We start from the raw sequence: 21,047 nt of genomic DNA, 5'->3' as shown, positions 1-21,047 counted from the left end.
TTTTGCCTAGAAACAGTTCCCTGAGGCTTCCCACTGTTGTAATATGAGTGGGAGGGGCCTATTTTGGCGTTTTTTCTCCAACATAGGTGTGTCCGGTCCACGGCGTCATCCTTACTTGTGGGATATTCTCTTCCCCAACAGGAAATGGCAAAGAGCCCAGCCAAGCTGGTCACATGATCCCTCCTAGGCTCCGCCTTCCCCAGTCATTCTCTTTGCCGTTGCACAGGCAACATCTCCACGGAGATGGCTAAGAGTTTTTTGGTGTTTAAAAATGGAAACCATTCGGACAATTCTTCCTACCATCCAGGAAGGTCAATTCATGACCACGGTGGATTTAAAGGATGCGTATCTACATATTCCTATCCACAAGGAACATCATCGGTTCCTAAGATTCGCCTTTCTGGACAGGCATTACCAGTTTGTGGCACTTCCATTCGGATTAGCCACTGCTCCAAGAATTTTCACAAAGGTACTAGGGTCCCTTCTAGCGGTGCTAAGGCCAAGGGGCATTGCAGTAGTACCTTACTTGGACGACATTCTAATTCAAGCGTCGTCTCTGCCACAAGCAAAGGCTCATACGGACATTGTCCTAGCCTTTCTCAGATCTCACGGGTGGAAAGTGAACGTAGAAAAAAGTTTTCTATTCCCGTCAACAAGAGTTCCCTTCTTGGGAACAATAATAGACTCCTTAGAAATGAAGATTTTTCTGACAGAGGCCAGAAAATCAAAACTTCTAAGCTCTTGTCAAGTACTTCATTCTGTTCTTCTTCCTTCCATAGCGCAGTGCATGGAAGTAATAGGTTTGATGGTTGCGGCAATGGACATAGTTCCTTTTGCGCGGATTCATCTAAGACCATTACAACTGTGCATGCTCAGACAGTGGAATGGGGATTATACAGACTTGTCCCCGACGATCCAAGTAGATCAGAGGACCAGAGATTCACTCCGTTGGTGGCTGACCCTGGGCAACCTGTCTCAAGGGATGAGCTTCCGCAGACCAGAGTGGGTCATTGTCACGACCGACGCCAGTCTGGTGGGCTGGGGCGCGGTCTGGAACTCCCTGAAAGCTCAGGGTCTATGGTCTCGGGAAGAATCTCTTCTCCCGATAAACATTCTGGAACTGAGAGCGATATTCAATGCTCTCAATGCTTGGCCTCAACTAGCAAAGGCCAAATTCATAAGGTTTCAATCAGACAACATGACGACTGTTGCATATATCAACCATCAGGGGGGAACAAGGAGTTCCCTGGCGATGGAAGAAGTGACCAAAGTAATTCAATGGGCGGAGATTCACTCCTGCCACTTGTCTGCAATCCACATCCCAGGAGTGGAAAATTGGGAAGCGGATTTTCTGAGTCGTCAGACATTTCATCCGGGGGAGTGGGAACTCCATCCGGAAATCTTTGCCCACATAACTCAATTATGGGGCATTCCAGACATGGATCTGATGGCGTCTCGTCAGAACTTCAAGGTTCCTTGCTACGGGTCCAGATCCAGGGATCCCAAGGCGACTCTAGTAGATGCACTAGTAGCACCTTGGACCTTCAACCTAGCCTATGTATTCCCACCGTTTCCTCTCATTCCCAGGCTGGTAGCCAGGATCAATCAGGAGAGGGCTTCGGTGATCTTGATAGCTCCTGCGTGGCCACGCAGAACTTGGTATGCAGACCTGGTGAATATGTCATCGGCTCCACCATGGAAGCTACCTTTGAGACGGGACCTTCTTGTTCAAGGTCCGTTCGAACATCCGAATCTGGCCTCACTCCAACTGACTGCTTGGAGATTGAACGCTTGATTTTATCAAAGCGTGGGTTCTCAGATTCTGTCATTGATACTCTTATTCAGGCTAGAAAGCCTGTAACTAGAAAAATTTACCATAAAGTATGGAAGAAATATATCTGTTGGTGCGAATCGAAAGGATTCCCATGGAACAGGGTAAAAATTCCTAAAATTCTATCCTTTCTACAAGAGGGTTTGGAGAAAGGATTATCTGCAAGTTCTTTGAAGGGACAGATTTCTGCTTTATCTGTTTTACTTCACAAAAAGCTGGCGGCTGTGCCAGATGTTCAAGCTTTTGTTCAGGCTCTGGTTAGAATCAAGCCTGTTTACAAACCTTTGACTCCTCCTTGGAGTCTCAATTTAGTTCTTTCAGTTCTTCAAGGGGTTCCGTTTGAACCCTTACATTCCGTAGATATTAAATTATTATCTTGGAAAGTTTTGTTTTTGGTTGCAATTTCTTCTGCTAGAAGAGTTTCAGAGTTATCTGCTCTGCAGTGTTCTCCTCCTTATCTGGTGTTCCATGCAGATAAGGTGGTTTTGCGTACTAAACCTGGTTTTCTTCCGAAAGTTGTTTCTAACAAAAATATTAACCAGGAGATAGTTGTGCCTTCTTTGTGTCCGAATCCAGTTTCAAAGAAGGAACGTTTGTTGCACAATTTGGATGTAGTTCGTGCTCTAAAATTCTATTTAGAGGCTACAAAGGATTTCAGACAAACATCTTCCTTGTTTGTTGTTTATTCTGGTAAAAGGAGAGGTCAAAAAGCAACTTCTACCTCTCTCTCTTTTTGGCTTAAAAGCATCATCAGATTGGCTTATGAGACTGCCGGACGGCAGCCTCCTGAAAGAATCACAGCTCACTCCACTAGGGCTGTGGCTTCCACATGGGCCTTCAAGAACGAGGCTTCTGTTGATCAGATATGTAAGGCAGCGACTTGGTCTTCACTGCACACTTTTACCAAATTTTACAAATTTGATACTTTTGCTTCTTCTGAGGCTATTTTTGGGAGAAAGGTTTTGCAAGCCGTGGTGCCTTCCATCTAGGTGACCTGATTTGCTCCCTCCCATCATCCGTGTCCTAAAGCTTTGGTATTGGTTCCCACAAGTAAGGATGACGCCGTGGACCGGACACACCTATGTTGGAGAAAACAGAATTTATGCTTACCTGATAAATTACTTTCTCCAACGGTGTGTCCGGCCCACGGCCCGCCCTGGTTTTTTAATCAGGTCTGATGAATTATTTTCTCTAACTACAGTCACCACGGTATCATATGATTTCTCCTATGCATATTCCTCCTTTACGTCGGTCGAATGACTGGGGAAGGCGGAGCCTAGTAGGGATCATGTGACCAGCTTGGCTGGGCTCTTTGCCATTTCCTGTTGGGGAAGAGAATATCCCACAAGTAAGGATGACGCCGTGGACCGGACACACCGTTGGAGAAAGTAATTTATCAGGTAAGCATAAATTCTGTTTTTGCACAACAAAAATTACAGACACAGACATCCAGCTTCTTCCTGCATGTTCCAGGACTTCTCTGAATGACTCAAAAGGCTTCAAAAGTCGTATTGAGGGAGGTAAAAAGCCATAGTAGAGCTGTGGCAGTTGTGACTGTTTAAAAAACGTTTTTGTCATTTGTTATTCCGTTTTTGGTATTAAGGGGTTAATCATCCATTTGCAAGTGGGTGCAATGCTCTGCTAACTTATTACATACACTGTAAAAATTTCGTTAGTGTAACTGCATTTTTTCACTGTTATTTCAAAATTTGGGAAAATTTGTGTTTCTTAAAGGCGCAGTAACGTTTTTTTTTATATTGCTTGTAAACTTGTTTTAAAGTGTTTTCCAAGCTTGCTAGTCTCATTGCTAGTCTGTTTAAACATGTCTGACACAGAGGAACCTACTTGTTCATTATGTTTGAAAGCCATGGTGGAGCCCCATAGGAGAATGTGTACTAAATGTATTGATTTCACCTTAAACAGTAAAGATCAGTCTTTATCTATAAAAGAATTATCACCAGAGGGTTCTGTCGAGGGGGAAGTTATGCCGACTAACTCTCCCCACGTGTCAGACCCTTCGCCTCCCGCTCAGGGGACGCACGCTAATATGGCGCCAATTACATCAGGGACGCCCATAGCGATTACCTTGCAGGACATGGCTGCAATCATGATCTAGGTATTATCTAGATTGCCTGAATTAAGAGGCAAGTGCAATAGATCTGGGGTTAGGAGAGATACAGAGCGCGCAAATGCTGTTAGAGCCATGTCTGATACTGCATCACAGTATGCAGAACATGAGGACAGAGAGCTTCAGTCTGTGGGTGACATCTCTGACTCGGGGAAACCTGATTCAGAGATTTCTAATTTTAAATTTAAGCTTGAGAACCTCCGTGTATTGCTTGGAGAGGTATTAGCTGCTCTGAATGACTGTAACACAGTTGCAATTCCAGAGAAATTGTGTAGGCTGGATAGATACTATGTGGTGCCGGTGTGTACTGACGTTTTTCCTATACCTAAAAGGCTTACAGACATTATTAGCAAGGAGTGGGATAGACCCGGTGTGCCCTTTTCCCCACCTCCTATATTTAGAAAAATGTTTCCAATAGACGCCACTACACGGGACTTATGGCAGACGGTCCCTAAGGTGGAGGGAGCAGTTTCTACTCTAGCAAAGCGTATCACTATCCCGGTTGAGGACAGTTGTGCTTTTTCAGATCCAATGGATAAAAAATTGGAAGGTTACCTTAAGAAAATGTTTATTCAACAAGGTTTTATTTTACAGCCCCTTGCATGCATTGCGCCTGTCACTGCTGCGGCGGCATTCTGGTTTGAGGCCCTGGAAGAGGCCATCCAGACAGCTCCATTGAATGAAATTATTGACAAGCTTAGAACGCTTAAGCTAGCTAACTCATTTGTTTCTGATGCCATTGTTCATTTGACTAAAGTAACGGCTAAGAATTCCGGATTCGCCATCCAGGTGCGTAGGGCGCTATGGCTTAAATCCTGGTCAGCTGACGTGACTTCAAAGTCTAAATTACTCAACGTTCCTTTCAAGGGGCAGACCTTATTCGGGCTTGGCTTGAAGGAAATTATTGCTGACGTTACTGGAGGCAAGGGTCATACCCTTCCTCAGGACAGGGTCAAATCAAAGGCCAAACAGTCTAATTTTCGTGCCTTTCGAAATTTCAAGGCAGGAGCAGCATCAACTTCCTCCGCTTCAAAACAAGAGGGAACTGTTGCTCATTCCAGACAGGCCTGGAAACCTAACCAGTCCTGGAACAAGGGCAAGCAGGCCAGAAAGCCTGCTGCTGCCCCCAAGACAGCATGAGGGAACGGCCCCCTATCTGGAAACGGATCTAGTGGGGGGCAGACTTTCTCTCTTCGCCCAGGCTTGGGCAAGAGATGTTCAGGATCCCTGGGCGTTGGAGATCATATCTCAGGGATATCTTCTGGACTTCAAAGCTTCTCCTCCACAAGGGAGATTTCATCTTTCAAGTTTATCAGCAAACCAGATAAAGAAAGAGGCATTCCTAAGCTGTGTGCAAGACCTCCTAGTAATGGGAGTGATCCATCCAGTTCCGCGGACGGAACAAGGACAGGGATTTTATTCAAATCTGTTTGTGGTTCCCAAGAAAGAGGGAACCTTCAGACCAATTTTGGATCTAAAGATCTTAAACAAATTCCTCAGAGTTCCATCATTCCAAATGGAAACTATTCGGACCATCCTACCCATGATCCAAGAGGGTCAGTACATGACCACAGTGGACTTAAAGGATGCCTACCTTCACATACCGATTCACAAAGATCATCATCGGTTCCTAAGGTTTGCCTTTCTAGACAGGCATTATCAATTTGTAGCTCTTCCCTTCGGGTTGGCCACTGCCCCGAGAATTTTTACAAAGGTTCTGGGCTCACTTCTGGCGGTTCTAAGACCGCGAGGCATAGCGGTGGCTCCGTATCTAGACGACATCCTGATACAGGCGTCAAGCTTTCAAATTGCCAAGTCTCATACAGAGATAGTCCTGGCATTTCTGAGGTCGCATGGGTGGAAAGTGAACGTGGAAAAGAGTTCTCTATCACCACTCAAAAGAGTCTCCTTCCTAGGGACTCATATATTCTGTAGAGATGAAAATTTACCTGACGGAGTCCAGGTTATCAAAACTTCAAAAAGCTTGCCGTGTCCTTCATTCCATTCCACGCCCGTCAGTGGCTCAGTGCATGGAAGTAATCGGCTTAATGGTAGCGGCAATGGACATAGTGCCATTTGCGCACCTGCATCTCAGACCGCTGCAATTATGCATGCTAAGTCAGTGGAATGGGGATTACTCAGATTTTTCCCCTCTACTAAATCTGTATCAAGAGACCAGAGATTCTCTTCTCTGGTGGCTTTCTCGGGTCCATCTGTCCAAGGGTATGACCTTTCGCAGGCCAGATTGGATGATTGTAACAACAGATGCCAGCCTTCTAGGTTGGGGCGCAGTCTGGAACTCCTCCCAATAAATATTCTGGAGTTAAGAGCAATATTCAATGCTCTTCTAGCTTGGCCTCAGTTAGCAACACTGAGGTTCATCAGATATCAGTCGGACAACATCACGACTGTCGCTTACATCAACCATCAAGGGGGAACCAGGAGTTCCCTAGCGATGTTAGAAGTCTCAAAGATAATTCGCTGGGCAGAGTCTCACTCTTGCCACCTGTCAGCGATCCACATCCCAGGCGTAGAGAACTGGGAGGCGGATTTTCTAAGTCGTCAGACTTTTCATCCGGGGGAGTGGGAACTCCATCCGGAGGTGTTTGCTCAACTGGTCCATCGTTGGGGCAAACCAGAACTGGAGCTCATGGTGTCTCGCCAGAACGCCAAGCTTCCTTGTTACGGATCCAGGTCCAGGGACCCGGGAGCAACGCTGATAGATGCTCTAGCAGCTCCTTGGTTCTTCAACCTGGCCTATGTGTTTCCACCGTTTCCTCTGCTCCCTCAACTGATTGCCAAAATCAAACAGGAGAGAGCATCGGTGATTCTGATAGCGCATGCGTGGCCACGCAGGACCTGGTATGCAGACCTAGTGGACATGTCATCTCTTCCACCATGGACTCTGCCTCTGAGGCAGGACCTTCTAATACAAGGTCCTTTCAATCATTCAAATCTAATTTCTCTGAGACTGACTGCATGGAGATTGAACGCTTGATTCTATCAAGGCGTGGCTTCTCCGAGTCAGTCATTGGTACCTTAATACAGGTTCGGAAGCCTGTCACCAGGAAAATCTACCATAAGATATGGCGTAAATATCTTTATTGGTGTGAATCCAAGAGTTACTCATGGAGTAAGGTTAGGATTCCTAGGATATTGTCCTTTCTCCAAGAGGGTTTGGACAAAGGCTTATCAGCTAGTTCTTTAAAAGGACAGATCTCTGCTCTGTCTATTCTTTTGCACAAGCGTCTGACAGAAGTTCCAGACGTCCAGGCATTTTGTCAGGCTTTGGTTAGGATTAAGCCTGTGTTTAAAACTGTTGCTCCCCCGTGGAGCTTAAACTTGGTTCTTAAAGTTCTTCAGGGAGTTCCGTTTGAACCCCTTCATTCCATTGATATTAAACTTTTATCTTGGAAAGTTCTGTTTTTGATGGCTATTTCCTCGGCTCGAAGAGTCTCTGAGTTATCTGCCTTACATTGTGATTCTCCTTATCTGATTTTTCATTCCGTGGACTGGATACACTACAAGAGAAATAAATTTATCAGGTAAGCATAAATTATGTTTTTTCTCCCAGGGGCAGATTTCCCGCTTCAGATTATCTGCAGTCTAGGTAAAAAGAGAGGCATTCTTTAACTGTGTTCAGGATTTGTTTTCCTCCCTAAGAGTGATTGTGCCAGTTCCAGTTAGGGAGCAGGGCCTAGGATTCTTTTCATGGTTCCCAGAAATTAGGGAATTTTTTCATCAGAACCTCCACCAAGGCAGAGTGTGATCCCTGCATCAGAAGGTGTTTGATCAGATTGTGAGGCATTTGCGGTTTGCTAGATCTTATGGCTTCACTTAAATCACAAGCTTCCTAAGCTTGTGTTGCTATCTGGAGTGATAGTCAGAATCAAGCAGGAAAGTGTTTCAGGGATTGATTGCTCTAACTTGGCCTCAAAAAAAATTGGTATGCGTAACTCATTCAGATGTTCTCTTGTCAGCCTTGGTAGCTCCCTCTCAGTGATGACCACTATCAGGGTCCATTCTTTCAAAGCTTTGACATTCTGGCATTTGATCTTGTCCAACAGAGGTTTGTCTGGAAATGTGATTGAAACCTTAATTCAACCTAGAAAGCCTGTTACCAGACACATCTACTTCAAATTGTGGAAAACCTTTTTGGTGCTGTAAAAGGATATCATTTATTATTATTATTATTATTATTATTATTATTATTATTATTATTATTATTATTATATTGAGGTTAGAAAATGTTTACAGAGCAAATAAAAGTTTGTTACATCTGGTTTGTACAATACAAGATATGTGGGAATCAAAGCAATACAAAATAGAGTACAAATATATGTCCAGACTCCATACATAAAAGAAAATCCACTCTAAGTCAGAATGCTAAATTATCCAAATGTAAATTTAGAATGGCACCTGTATTTCTTTTTTTTATTCCATTTTAACTTGCTCTATTTAGTTTCCTTTGAACATCTTAGGCTATTTTTAGACCCACCACTAAAGTATAAAATAAAAAATAAGGGAACTCATGTATTCCAAAACTGTTTTTAAAACCTGTCCTCAGGCCTCCCGAACAGGCAAATTTTTGAGGATATCTGACTGGAGCACAGGTGAAATAATCAGATGATTAGTAAACATGGTTATTTTTCCTGCTCTCACAAAAGGTAATCCTGAAAATCTGGCCTATTAGGAAAGTCTGAGGACAGGTTTGAAAACCAGAGGTTTAAAACAAAGGAAAATTATGGGCTAGATTACAATTGGAGCAATATTTTAACGTGCGCCCGTAAAGGGGCAAATTTGTCTTTTTACCAGTACATGTTAAATAACCAGCCATTACAAGTGGCTGGTGAATGCTCCCGCAAGCTCACGGACGCACTTTGTGCTTAGCTCAATTAAGCAGAGGGCATGTGCCCCATTTGCCTCCCAAATAAAATGGACTGTTTCTTTCTTAAAATAAATAATATGAGCATCTTTATTTTTATTAAAAATAACTGCACAAAGTTATAAGAAGTTAAAGTAAGGGGATGTGTTTTTTTTTTTGTTGCCTTTACATTGAAATCTATGGGGACTGTGTTTTTACTTTAATAATTATATATATATATATATATATATATATATATATATATATATATATATATACTGTGTATATATATATATATACTGTGTGTATATATATATGTATGTGTATATATATATATGTATGTGTATATATATGTATATGCTTATAGACATATATATATGTGTGTTATGTGTATATACACATATAAACACATAAATATTATATATGTATATATTCATATACTTAGATGAAAGCAAAAATCAAGAATAAACAAATGGCGCACAGATATGTATTGTCTCTTTAACAAAGTCAATGAATACTTTGAACTGCTGTTGTCAAGTAATTAATACAGTTCGCTTCTGGAAGTAATCCTATTGCAAAAACCGTATGTTAAAGGGGCACTGAACCCAATGCTTGCATCAAATGGAATCTCTGGGCTCTTTAATCTTTCATTCCGTGGTGAGAATCTGGCAATGAGATTCTTGTCCACCTCCGGAGTATGTAATATGGGGTGGATAGCCCCAGTGTAGAAACGTATGAAAAAGAATCACATAGCGTAATATTGTATGGTAAAAAGTAAGTATTTATTACATTCAATAGGTAGTGCACTTACATCAAACAACCTCAATCCGTGATGATTTAAGATTACAGCTTTGAGTAAAACGGGGCATTTACTTGAAACTATAATCTTACCTCATCACGGATTGAGGTTGTTTGATGTAAGTGCAATACCTATCGAATGTAATAAATATTTACTTTCTACCATACAATATTATGCTATGTGATTCTTTTTTCTTTTTCATACGTTTATACACTGGGGCTATCCACCCCATATTCCATACTCCGAAGGTGGACAAGATTCTCATCGCCAGATTCTCACCACGGAATGAAAGATTAAAGAGTGCAGAGATTCCATTTGATGCAAGCATATTACGCAGACTTTATTGGGAATGATTCTGAAAATAAAGATCCAAGCTAAGACAGATTGATTCTGGAACAGACTGATTGAGGTGTATCTAACCATCATCTCCCCTCTAAAGCTTCAAACTTACCTCATAAGATTGGGGTTAGTTCTGGTAAGCAGATAATTTTATTACCATACGGTTTTTGCAATAGGATTACATCCAGAAGCGAACTGTATTAATTACTTGACAACAGCAGTTCAAAGTATTCATTGACTTTGTTAAAGATACAATACATATCTGTGCTCCATTTGTTTTTTATTGATTTTTGCTTTCATCCAAATACTTTCAATAGTGACACGGGTACAATATATCAATACTTAGGCAGCACGATTACGATCAAATTATAAATTAATTATATAGTGTTTTATTATTGTAAAATATGTTATGGTTAATTTATACCATAGGAAGTGAGTAATAATTGTCTATACAAAAGAAAACTTGCCCCGTGGTTATAGTAACAAACACATATTACACATAACAAATCTTTATATAAGTAAGTTTAGCGCTGATGACGTTCCTTTATATACATATATTCATATACGTGTATATTTTTAATTTGCTACCCAACCCTGCGCTAGGTTCTCTGCTGTATCTCACGGCATGAGAACGAGGCTCCCATTGGAGCCTATGGAAGCGTTCTCTAATAATTTGTGTGCCTTGGTATTACTGAGTGGAGTGCAAATATTGTGCTTGTGAAAGCGCAATTTTGCCCTCCACTAGTAATCTAGCGCTATATTTTTAAAAGTCATGTACATGCGCACACACATAGTCATACATATAAACATATACACACAGACTTGCACACTCATACATACATACACTCATACTTACACAGCTTCCTTTACAATGATATTTTCATATACCTCACCTTGCACCACACAACCCAACCAACTCACCTAATGAATGCTGAATACCATTCGAGCAGCAACACATCTCCTTCCTGTCAAGCCAAGCAGGGGATTTGTTGGGCGGGAGCTCTGACTGGTGCTGAGAGATTAAAGGGACATAATACTCATATGCTAAATCACTTGAAACTGATGCAGTAACTGTAAAAAGCTGACAGGAAAATATCACCTGAGCATCTCTATGCAAAAATGGAATATATTTTACCTCACAATTTCTTCAGCTCAGCAGAGTAAGTTCTGTGTAAAAAGTTATACTCCGCTGCTCCCAGCTGCAGGTTAAAAAAAAAGAAGAAGAAATGGACAGCAGCCAATCAGCATCAGCAGTGCTGAGGTCATGATCTCTTTTACTGTGATCTCATGAGATTTGACTTAACTCTCATGAGATTTCATAGTAAACTTCCTTTAAACTGAATAGGGAAATAGCATGAGAGTTCACGAGGCTCATGCCTTTGGCTGTCACGGGACAGACATACTAATATGCTGTTTAGAAATCCTTTACAATGGGATGTGGCTACTGAGGAACTTTTGAGGTAAAATATCTTTCTTTTTTACATAGAGATGTTCAGGTGATATTTTCTAGTCAGCTTTTTACATTATACTGCATCACTTTCAAGTGTTTAAACATTTGGGTATTATGGCCCTTTAAACACCAGGGAGGAGCAAGGGGAAAACATTGTAACAGTGCCATCTGCTGGCCTCTTATAGAAAATTTTATTCCCAACTCTTCTAAAGTTTTCAGTATAGTCCCAAAGCACTGTGTGAGTGTTGATCACAAGCACTGGCTGTCTCTGACAGCACATGCTCAGATTTTGCTATGCAGGTGCATAATTTTAACCTCATTTCCATGAAGCGTATATTTAATTTATAAGTTATTGCAGAAACAAGCTCTGGAAGGTAAAGTATGTTGTATTGCAATGTCATAAGTTAAATATATGAAAAATCATGCCGGAACTGGCTATTGTTTATGTACTGCTATGATATAACCTGAGGTTTATTTGTCTTTAGGAAAAACAGAGAGGGAAATCACAGAGGAAGAACTGTATAGACTCTGTAAGTTTTCTATTTTTAGAATAAATAAAAAAATGTGGTCTAATTTTTTTTTCAATAATTTACCCTATTCAACCAACTTTTGTTTCTCTTAAGATCAATGTGGCATCCAGCTTTTTTATAGTGAGTCATACTGTAACATGTACAGCAGAGTTAAAAAAAAAAGTCTATAGGCTAAATTGTGTTCCTCAATATAATATAATTGTGATATTTTTATTGATATTTTGGAGGGGTGGAAGGCACTATGTAATTGAACGTGTTTGTATAATACCTCAACATTTTTAATTTTAAAATACTTGTTTCAGGGCTCCAACTATTTCAGCAAGTCCATTCTGGAAAATAATTTTGAAAGCAGCTTTGATGTGAGTTTTTGTTTTCTTCTCTGCATTATTTTGTGTATTGAAGTTCTATGATAGTGAATTGTGTGGTGCAATGTTCTCTCAGTGAATAAAAGCAATAAGGACACTTAAAATGTAACCAAAATGTTAACTTTAAATAAACTAGAAAAATGTGTGGTCTTACCTTTTACCAATAACATTACCCAAACACCTATAAATGAGTTTTCTTCTACAAGATATGACGAGTCCACGGATTTCATCCTTACTTGTGGGATATTAACCTCCTGCTAGCAGGAAGTGGCAAAGAGCACCACAGCAGAGCTGTATATAAAGCTCCTCCCTTCCCTCCACCCCCAGTCATTTTCTTTGCCTGTGTTAGTAATAGGAAGAGGTAAAGTGAGGTGTTAGTTTAGATTCTTCAATCAAGAAGTTTTTTTATTTTAAAATGGAGCCAGTGAGTACTATTTTTCTCAGGGGGAAATTGTCAGTCTATTGCTTCCCAAGAGGAGTGGATACATCTTATTTTCTGCCCTGATGTTGATGATCTTAGCAAACATTATCTAAGATCCATGATGGTTCCCACAGCACAGCTGAAGGTAGTGTAAGAAAATCTTCAGTGTGGAGAACGGTGTCTTGCTACAAGCAGCATTGAGGTATGTTCAGTCTTTTGTTTCTGGGGAGACTTGATGCATCAGAACAGGCTGACATTTTTACCTAGATGGGGAAGGGTAAGCAGTATGCACTATATAAAAGGAAATGGTGTACCTGGAATCCCTTTATATTATTTGCCAAAGTATGTAAATATATCTTTGAGGCTTATTTAGGGCTGGACACTGGGAGTTGCAGTTTGCTTAAGGGCTGATAACTTTATTACTGGCCTGAAGGAGTGCAGTGTTACGATGTTTTCTGTGTATACAAGAGGGCACATGGCTTTATTTTTTTTCTTACATGTTGACGTGTTGTTTTTACTTGCAACCCATACGGGTCTTAGTCAGGATCAGAGTAACATCCACGGTGGGCGGGGCCTATTTCCACGCACTCAGACGCACAGTATCATCCGGATCACATAGCAAGCAGAGGCTGGGGCTCTGGTGGGGCCTAAGTTGTCTCGGACTATCGACAAGCTTATCAGGCTACAGCAAGTGTATTCCTGGGCAGGTAGGCGCCACAGCAGAGCTGTGGCGTGGTGCAGGGGCCAAATTAAGATAATAAATATTGTTTTCTTACATATCTAAGCAAGTGGATGCAATACTAATACAATATTTTGGGCACTTTAAAATAATTTTCTCTGTTCAAAACACGTTTTTGCAGATATCGGAAAAATAGTTGCGCTTTTAAAATTTAAAGGTGCAGTACAGTTTTTTGGGGGGGTTTTTTGCATTAAAGGGACAGTCTACACCAGAATTTTTATTGTTTTAAAAGATAGATAATCCCTTTATTACCCATTTCCCAGTTTTGTATAACTAACACAGTTATAATAATATACTTTTAACCTCTGTGATTATCTTGTATCTAAGCCTCTGCAAACTGCCCCTTTTTTCAGTTCTTTTGACAGACTTGCAGGCTAGCCAATCAGTGCCTGCTCCCAGATAACTTGCACGAGCACAGTGTTATCTATATGAAATACGTGAACTAACACCCTCTAGTGGTGAAAAACTGTTAAAATGCAATCTGAAAGAGGTGGCCTTCAAGGTCTAAGAAATTAGCATATGAACCTCCTAGGTTAAGCTTTCAACTAAGAATACCAAGAGAACAAAGCAAAATTGGTGATAAAAGTAAATTGGAAAATTGTTTAAAATTACATGCTCTATCTGAATCATGAAAGTTTATTTTGGCCTAGACTGTCCCTTTAACATTTGTGCATACAATTTGAAGTCAGGGCTCAATATTTTAAGCAAAGTACGACTCTTATTAATATTGCTAACACTGAGGAGGAAACTCCTTGCTCTATGTGCTCTACCTACCCTTACAGAGGTATTATCTAAGTTTCCAGTGTTACAGGGCAAACACAGTAGAACAGAGGTCAATGTTAATGCTGAGTCCTCTGATGCTTTGTTAGCTATTTCCGATGTACCCTCAAAGGGATCTGAATTGGGGGTCAGGGAACTTTCCGACTTGGGAAGTGCGTTACCTCAGACGGACTCGGGCGTCATGTCCTTTAGATTTAAGCTTGAACACCTCCACCTGTTACTTCGGGAGGTTTTAGCGACTCTGGATGACTGTGACTCTATTGTGGTACCACCAGAGAAATTGTGTAAGATGGACAAATACTTAGAGGTATCTGCTTACACTGATGTTTTTCCGGTTCCTAAGAGAATCTCAGAGATTATTAAGAGGGAATGGGACAGACCGGGTATCCCGTTCTCACCCTCTCCTAATTTCAAGAACATGTATCCCATATCTGACACTGTTCGGGACTTTTGGCAAACAGTCCCTAAGGTGGAAGGAGCTATATCTACCCTGGCTAAGCGTACAACTATTCCTGTTGAGGACAGCTGTGCTTTTAAAGGCCCTATGGATAAGAAATTGGAGGGTCTTCTAAAGAAATTATTTATTCATCAGGGTTTCCTCTTACAACCAACGGCCTGCATTGTACCAGTTACAACTGCGGCGGCCCTCTGGTTTGATGCCTTAGAAGAGTCTCTGAAGACTGAGACTCCTTTAGAGGATATTTTAGATAGAATTAAGGCTCTTAAGCTGGCTAATTCTTTTATTACAGATGCCGCCTTTCAGATTGCCAAGTTGGCGGCTAAGAATGCCGGATTTGCTATTTTAGCGCGTAGAGCGTTATGGTTAAAATCTTGGTCTGCTGATGTGTCATCTAAATCAAAGCTATTGGCTATTCCTTTCAAGGGGAAAACCCTATTCGGGCCAGACTTGAAAGAGATCATTTCTGACATTACGGGAGGTAAGGGTAATCTCCTACCTCAGGATAGAACTGCTAAAATGAGGGGTAAACAAAATCATTTTCGTTCCTTTCGGAACTTTAAAGGAGTCCCCTCTTCTTCCGCCAAGCAGGAAGGGAATTTTGCTCAGGCCAAGTTCGTCTGGAGACCCAACCAGGCTTGGAACAAGGGTTAACAACCCAAGAAGCCCGCTGCTGCTACCAAAACAGCATGAAGGGGCGGCCCCCGATCTGGGGCCGGATCTAGTAGGGGGCAGACTTTCTTTCTTTGCCCAGGCTTGGGTAAGAGATGTTCAGGATCCTTGGACACTGGAGATCGTGTCCCAAGGGTATCAGCTGGAATTCAAGAGTTCTCTCCCAAGGGGGAGGTTTCTTCTGTCACGATTGTCTGTAGACCAGACAAAAAGAGAGGCGTACTTACGTTGTGTAAAAGACCTCTCTAATATGGGAGTAATTCGTCCCATTCCAAGACTGGTCTCCTCAGATAGATCTGGATCAGGAGACAAGAGACTCTCTTCTTTGGTGGTTGTCTCGGGATCATCTGTCCCAAGGGACGTGCTTTCGCAGACCCTCATGGGTGATAGTGACGACGGACGCCAACTTTCTAGGTTGGGGTGCGGTCTGGAATTCCCTGAAGGCTCAGGGTGTGTGGACTCAGTCGGAGACACTTCTTTTAATCAACATTCTGGAATTGAGAGAAATATCCAATGCTCTTCAGGTGTGGCCTCAGTTGGCTTCGGCTTCCATTTGCTTTCAGTCGGACATCACCACGACTGTGGCTTACATCAATCATCAGAGAGGAACAAGGAGTTCCTTAGCGATGACAGAAGTATCCAAGATAATTTGGTGGGTGGAGGTCCACTCTTGTTATCTGTCAGCAATCTACATCCCAGGAGTGGACAACTGGGAAGCAGACTTTTTAAGCAGACAGACAATTCATCCGGGGGAGTTGGAACTCCATCCGGAGGTTTTTGCCACTCTGATCCTCAGATGGGGCAGACTGGAGTTGGATCTGATGGCATCTCATCAGAATGCCAAGCTTCCAAGATACGGATCCAGGTCAAGGGATCCTCAGGCCGAACTGATAGATGCCTTGGCAGTGCCTTGGTCGTTCAACCTAGCTTATGTGTTTCCACCGTTTGCTCTCCTGCCACGGGTGATTGCTCGGATCAAACAGGAGAGGGCTTCAGTAATTCTAATCGCGCCTGCGTGGCCTCGCAGGACTTGGTATTCCGATCTAGTGGACATGTTCTCTCTGCCGCCGTTGAAGCTTCCATTGAGGCAGGACCTTCTCATTCAGGGATCCTTCCAGCACCCAAATCTAGTTTCTTTGCAACTGACTGCTTGGAGATTGAACGCTTGATTTTATCTAAGGTGGGGTTCTCTGATTCGGTCATTGATACTATGGCGTAAATATCTTTTTTTGGTGTGAATCCAAAGGTTACTCATAGAGTAGAGTTAGGATTCCTAGGATTCTGTTTTTTCTCCAAGAAGGATTGGAGAAAGGGTTATCAGCGAGTTCCTTAAAGGGACAAATCTCTGCCTTGTCAATTTTACTACACAAACGTTTGGCAGATGTTCTAGACGTTCAGTCCTTTAGTCAGGCTCTAACCAGAATTAAGCCTGTGTTTAGACCAATTGCTCCACCCTGGAGTTTGAATTTAGTTCTTAATGTTCTTCAAGGGGTTCCGTTTGAACCCATCCATTCCATAGATATTAAGTTGTTATCTTGGAAGGTTTTATTTTTGGTTGCTATTTTTTCTGCTCGTAGAGTTTCTGAGCTTTCAGCATTACAATGTGATTCGCCTTATCTTATCTTCCATTGTGATAAGGTGGTTTTACGTACCAAACCTGGTTTCCTTCCTAAGGTTGTTTCTAATAAGAATATTAATCAGGAAATTGTTGTTCCTTCATTGTGTCCTAACCCTTCTTCTAAGAAGGAGCGTATGTTGTGGTGCGTGCCCTGAGGTTTTACTTGCAGGCGACTAAGGATTTCCGTCAATCATCTTCATTATTCATTGTTTTTTCTGGAAATAGTAGGGATCAGAAAGCTACGGCTACCTCTTTCTTTTTGGCTGAAGAGTATCATCCGTCTGGCATATGAGACTTCTGGACAGCAGCCTCCTGAAAGAATTACGGCTCATTCTACTAGGGCTGTGGATTCCTCATGGGCATTTAAAAACTATGCTTCTGTTGAACAGATTTGCAAGGCTGCAACTTGGTCATCTCTTCTGAGGCTGGTTTTGGGAGAAAGGTTCTTCAAGCAGTGATGCCTTCCGTTTAGTTCCCTGTCTTGTCCCTCCCTTTCATCTGTGTCCTGTAGCTTTGGTATTGTATCCCATAAGTAAGGATGAAATCTGTGGACTCGTCATATCTTGTAGAAGAAAAAGAAATTTATGCTTACCTGATAAATTTGTTTCTTCTACGATATGACGAGTCCACGGCCCACCCTGTCATTTTTAAGACCGGTATATGTTATATTTTAGTTAAACTTCAGTCACCTCTGCACCTTTGGCTTTTCCTTTCTCTTCCTAACTTCGGTCGAATGACTGGAGGTGGAGGGAAGGGAGGAGCTATATATACAGCTCTGCTGTGGTGCTCTTTGCCACTTCCTGCTAGCAGGAGGTTAATATCCCACAATTAAGGATGAAATCTGTGGACTCGTCATATCGTAGAAGAAACAAATTTATCAGGTAAGCATAAATTTCCTTTTTATAAACTAACATGTTTGATTCATAAAATTGAGGAAGCATGATGATAGTGGTTTATCACATTATTAATATACGTGAGTATAAAAAAAATATATATATATTCTGCTCAAATGTTTTTAAAAGAATGTTGTGCTTCCGATTAACAGATCAGCTGTCACCTTTTGCGATTTTTTTTTTATTAATAAGTGCATGTTTACTGTCTTGTACAATATAAACCCCAGACAATAATATTTAGGTGCAAGTCCCTTACTAAAATAGACATACAGAATCAAAAGGTATATATATATATATATATATATATATATTATATACATTTTCTTTCCTAAGGTGATGAGAATCCATAAGCCATTACTCCTGGGATTCAACTCCTGGCCACTAGGAGTAGGCAAAAATACCCAACATTCCACAAGCTTTTAATCCCTCTCACCTCTTTGGCATCCCAGTCTACCTTTGCCTCCACAGGATGAAAGTGAAGAATGAGGTGCTTCAGATTCTTTATTAAAAGAAAGGGTGTTCTCAGACCTATGTGAGACCCGGTTTTCCCCTCACAGAGCAAGGAAAGAACTGAGGGGAGTTTGGGGTACTGGGTAGTGATTCACAGACACCTTCTGGGAGTTAGTTATAAGCCTGCCACAAGTGTCGTAGTGACTAGCCCGGTGTCGTGGGGGGCTCTTCCTGTTGGTTTGTCGTTGTATTCCTCATAGAGATCACTGTATTGACTCTACTGGAAGCAGCTTCTGAAGCTGGTAAGCACTGGTAGAGAGATTGCGTATAAGGTAAGTAACAAAATGTTTGCACTCACATAGCCTGCAGGCTATTTGCAGGTCCTCTCTCAGGTAAATCATAGCCAGGGGACATATTCATTTTCAGACATATTCAACATTATTACCTAGAATGTTTTTTTTTTTTTTTATCTGGGACTAGTGTTTAAGGAGATATAGTTTTGGGCACATTAGGACTCTCTTTGTGTGTAATTTTTCATGCATTAGTACTTTTAAATTTATTTTTATTCAGCATTTTATTTTTCTTTGGTGCTCCAGACTAAGGATTGTGGACTTGTATTTTACATTCATGGCACTGAGTTATTTTATTACGTTTATTCAGCAGCGCCAGCAATTAATTTTCCCGCCACACTAAGGTTTGTGCGCTCATGTACCCTTAATGAGTTTGGTGGTTTTATATTATTTGCCTGTATTATTTGAGTACTTTATATTGAGCATGCTAGTTTTGTCCCCTATGTGATGCATTCAGATCCTTTAGAGCAGTGTTTCTCAACCGCAGTCCTCATGTAACGCTAACAGGCCAGGTTTTTATTATAGCTGAACTAGAGCACTGGTGCAATAATCATGGGTGAAAGCAGGTTTGTTACCATGGTTACTGATCAGCTGATTATTTCACCTGTGCCCTAGTTCAGCTATAATGAAAACCTGGACTGTTGGGGGTACTTGAGGGCCACGGTTTTGAAACAATGCTTTAGAGAATAGATCCACTATTCACAAAACAAATTAAGTGCGTTTGTTTGCAAGCTTTCTGTGTGGAGCTGAATGTGCATCCTAACCAAACTAATTCTGTCCTCCCTCCGTTTCCCTTCTACAGGGGAGGTCTGAGGATTTTGCTCCAATATTTCAAGATGTTTAAGTTTGGGCAGCTATGTCTCCTACAAGTCAGCGCAAAGATTTTTTATTTGAAAGTCCTACTTTAAAAGGGACATAAACCAATTGTCTAACTTTTTAAAGCTGTTTTCATTATCAGATTCTATTGCAGAGTTTTTGGAAATCTTTTTCCAATTCAGACGTGACAATTACCTCTTTAACCATATGCTTTACTATTCCCTATTGAGGATAGTTCTTTTTTCAAGGTCACTTTGGATAAGATATTTGGGTTTATCAATTTGAATGGCCTTATTTTCTACAAGTGAGTCTGTTTTTAAGAGCTTTGTATTAGCTTGGGTAATTGCAGTCTATTCACTCTGATGTGACAATCTGTTTGAACAAGTTTGTGCTGTTGAAGATTTTCAAAATCTTTTGAATCTTTTAATCTTAGCAAATCCCTTGATGCTACATTAATTCTAAGGGGTATTTTTATTATAGTGTGAGCGGACATGATACGATGTAGCGTATCATGTCCGCTGCACATCGATAAATGCTGACAGCATACGCTGTCTGCATTTAACATTGCCCCAGCAGTCCTTGTGAGCTGCTGGTGCAATGCCGCCCCCTGCAGATTTGCCGCTAGCAGGGGGTGTCAATCAACCCGATCGTATTCGATCAGGTTGATTTCTGTCCACGGCCTCAGAGCAGGCGGACAAGTTATGGAGCAGCGTTTTTCTAGGTAAAACTTTATTTTCCTTTGTTACATAGTATTATTTTTACTGTAATGAATTATGTAGGAGCTTCTTTTCGTCAGGACATGAAGTCTAAAGTAATTTCTGTTTTTAATAGACATTTCTTTCCTAAGATATTGTGAGTCCACAGCTTCATCAATTACTGTTGGGAATATCACTCCTGGCCAGCAGGAGGAGGCAAGGAGCATCACAGTTAAACTGTTAAGTATTGCTTCCCTTCCCACAAACCCTAGTCATTCTTTTTGCATTCGGTGCAAGGAGGAGGTGAAGTTTTGGTGTCTGCAGAAGATTGGATTTATTTTACTTCAATCAAAATGTTATTATTTTGAAAGCCAGTGTAGGTTTGCTCTGATCTTTCCTCTCAAGATTGGGTCTTGAGAGAAATATAGGGAAATATAATGTAACCTCATTATATAAATAAATCATGACAGAATATGGGAGGGTTTCAAAATGATAGTGTGGGATACAGCATCTTTCCCGTGGCAAGGAGCAGGACTGGCCAGTAAAAGGTAACAGAGATGGATATCGGGTATTCAATAATGTGGTTAATGATACTGAGAACCTTTCTAATATTATAAAAGATGATGAAAAATCTCATAATGTAGAGATAAGCACTTGCACTAAAAATGTTGTTGACACAGAGGGGAAAAATGTAACAAGCACGGGCACTTAAATTTAAATGTAATAAACAATATGCATGGCACTGAATCACAGTTAAATCACGGAAATAAGATTTGCAATAACACTGACAATAATTTGGTACACAATATAGAAATAAAAGTGGTGTAGGTCTGGCGCTAGTAGGGCCACC

General features: G+C 41.2%; 1 protein-coding gene across 1 annotated transcript in view; it reads left to right on the top strand.

The window, feature by feature from the left end:
• The window catches only part of RNF17 (ring finger protein 17), a 514,511-nt gene that overhangs the window by 375,467 nt on the left and 117,997 nt on the right, over nucleotides 1-21,047 (top strand). Inside the window, exons 12-13 of the mRNA XM_053705579.1 lie at nucleotides 11,897-11,941; nucleotides 12,244-12,300. Coding sequence (XP_053561554.1) covers nucleotides 11,897-11,941; nucleotides 12,244-12,300 — 102 coding nt within the window. The remainder of the gene's footprint in view (nucleotides 1-11,896; nucleotides 11,942-12,243; nucleotides 12,301-21,047) is intronic.

Source organism: Bombina bombina, chromosome 3 (assembly GCF_027579735.1).
Source record: "Bombina bombina isolate aBomBom1 chromosome 3, aBomBom1.pri, whole genome shotgun sequence".
NCBI classification, from domain to species: domain Eukaryota; kingdom Metazoa; phylum Chordata; class Amphibia; order Anura; family Bombinatoridae; genus Bombina; species Bombina bombina.
The sequence above is the reverse complement of the archived record's forward strand: the minus strand, read 5'-3'. Positions and strand labels throughout refer to the sequence as shown.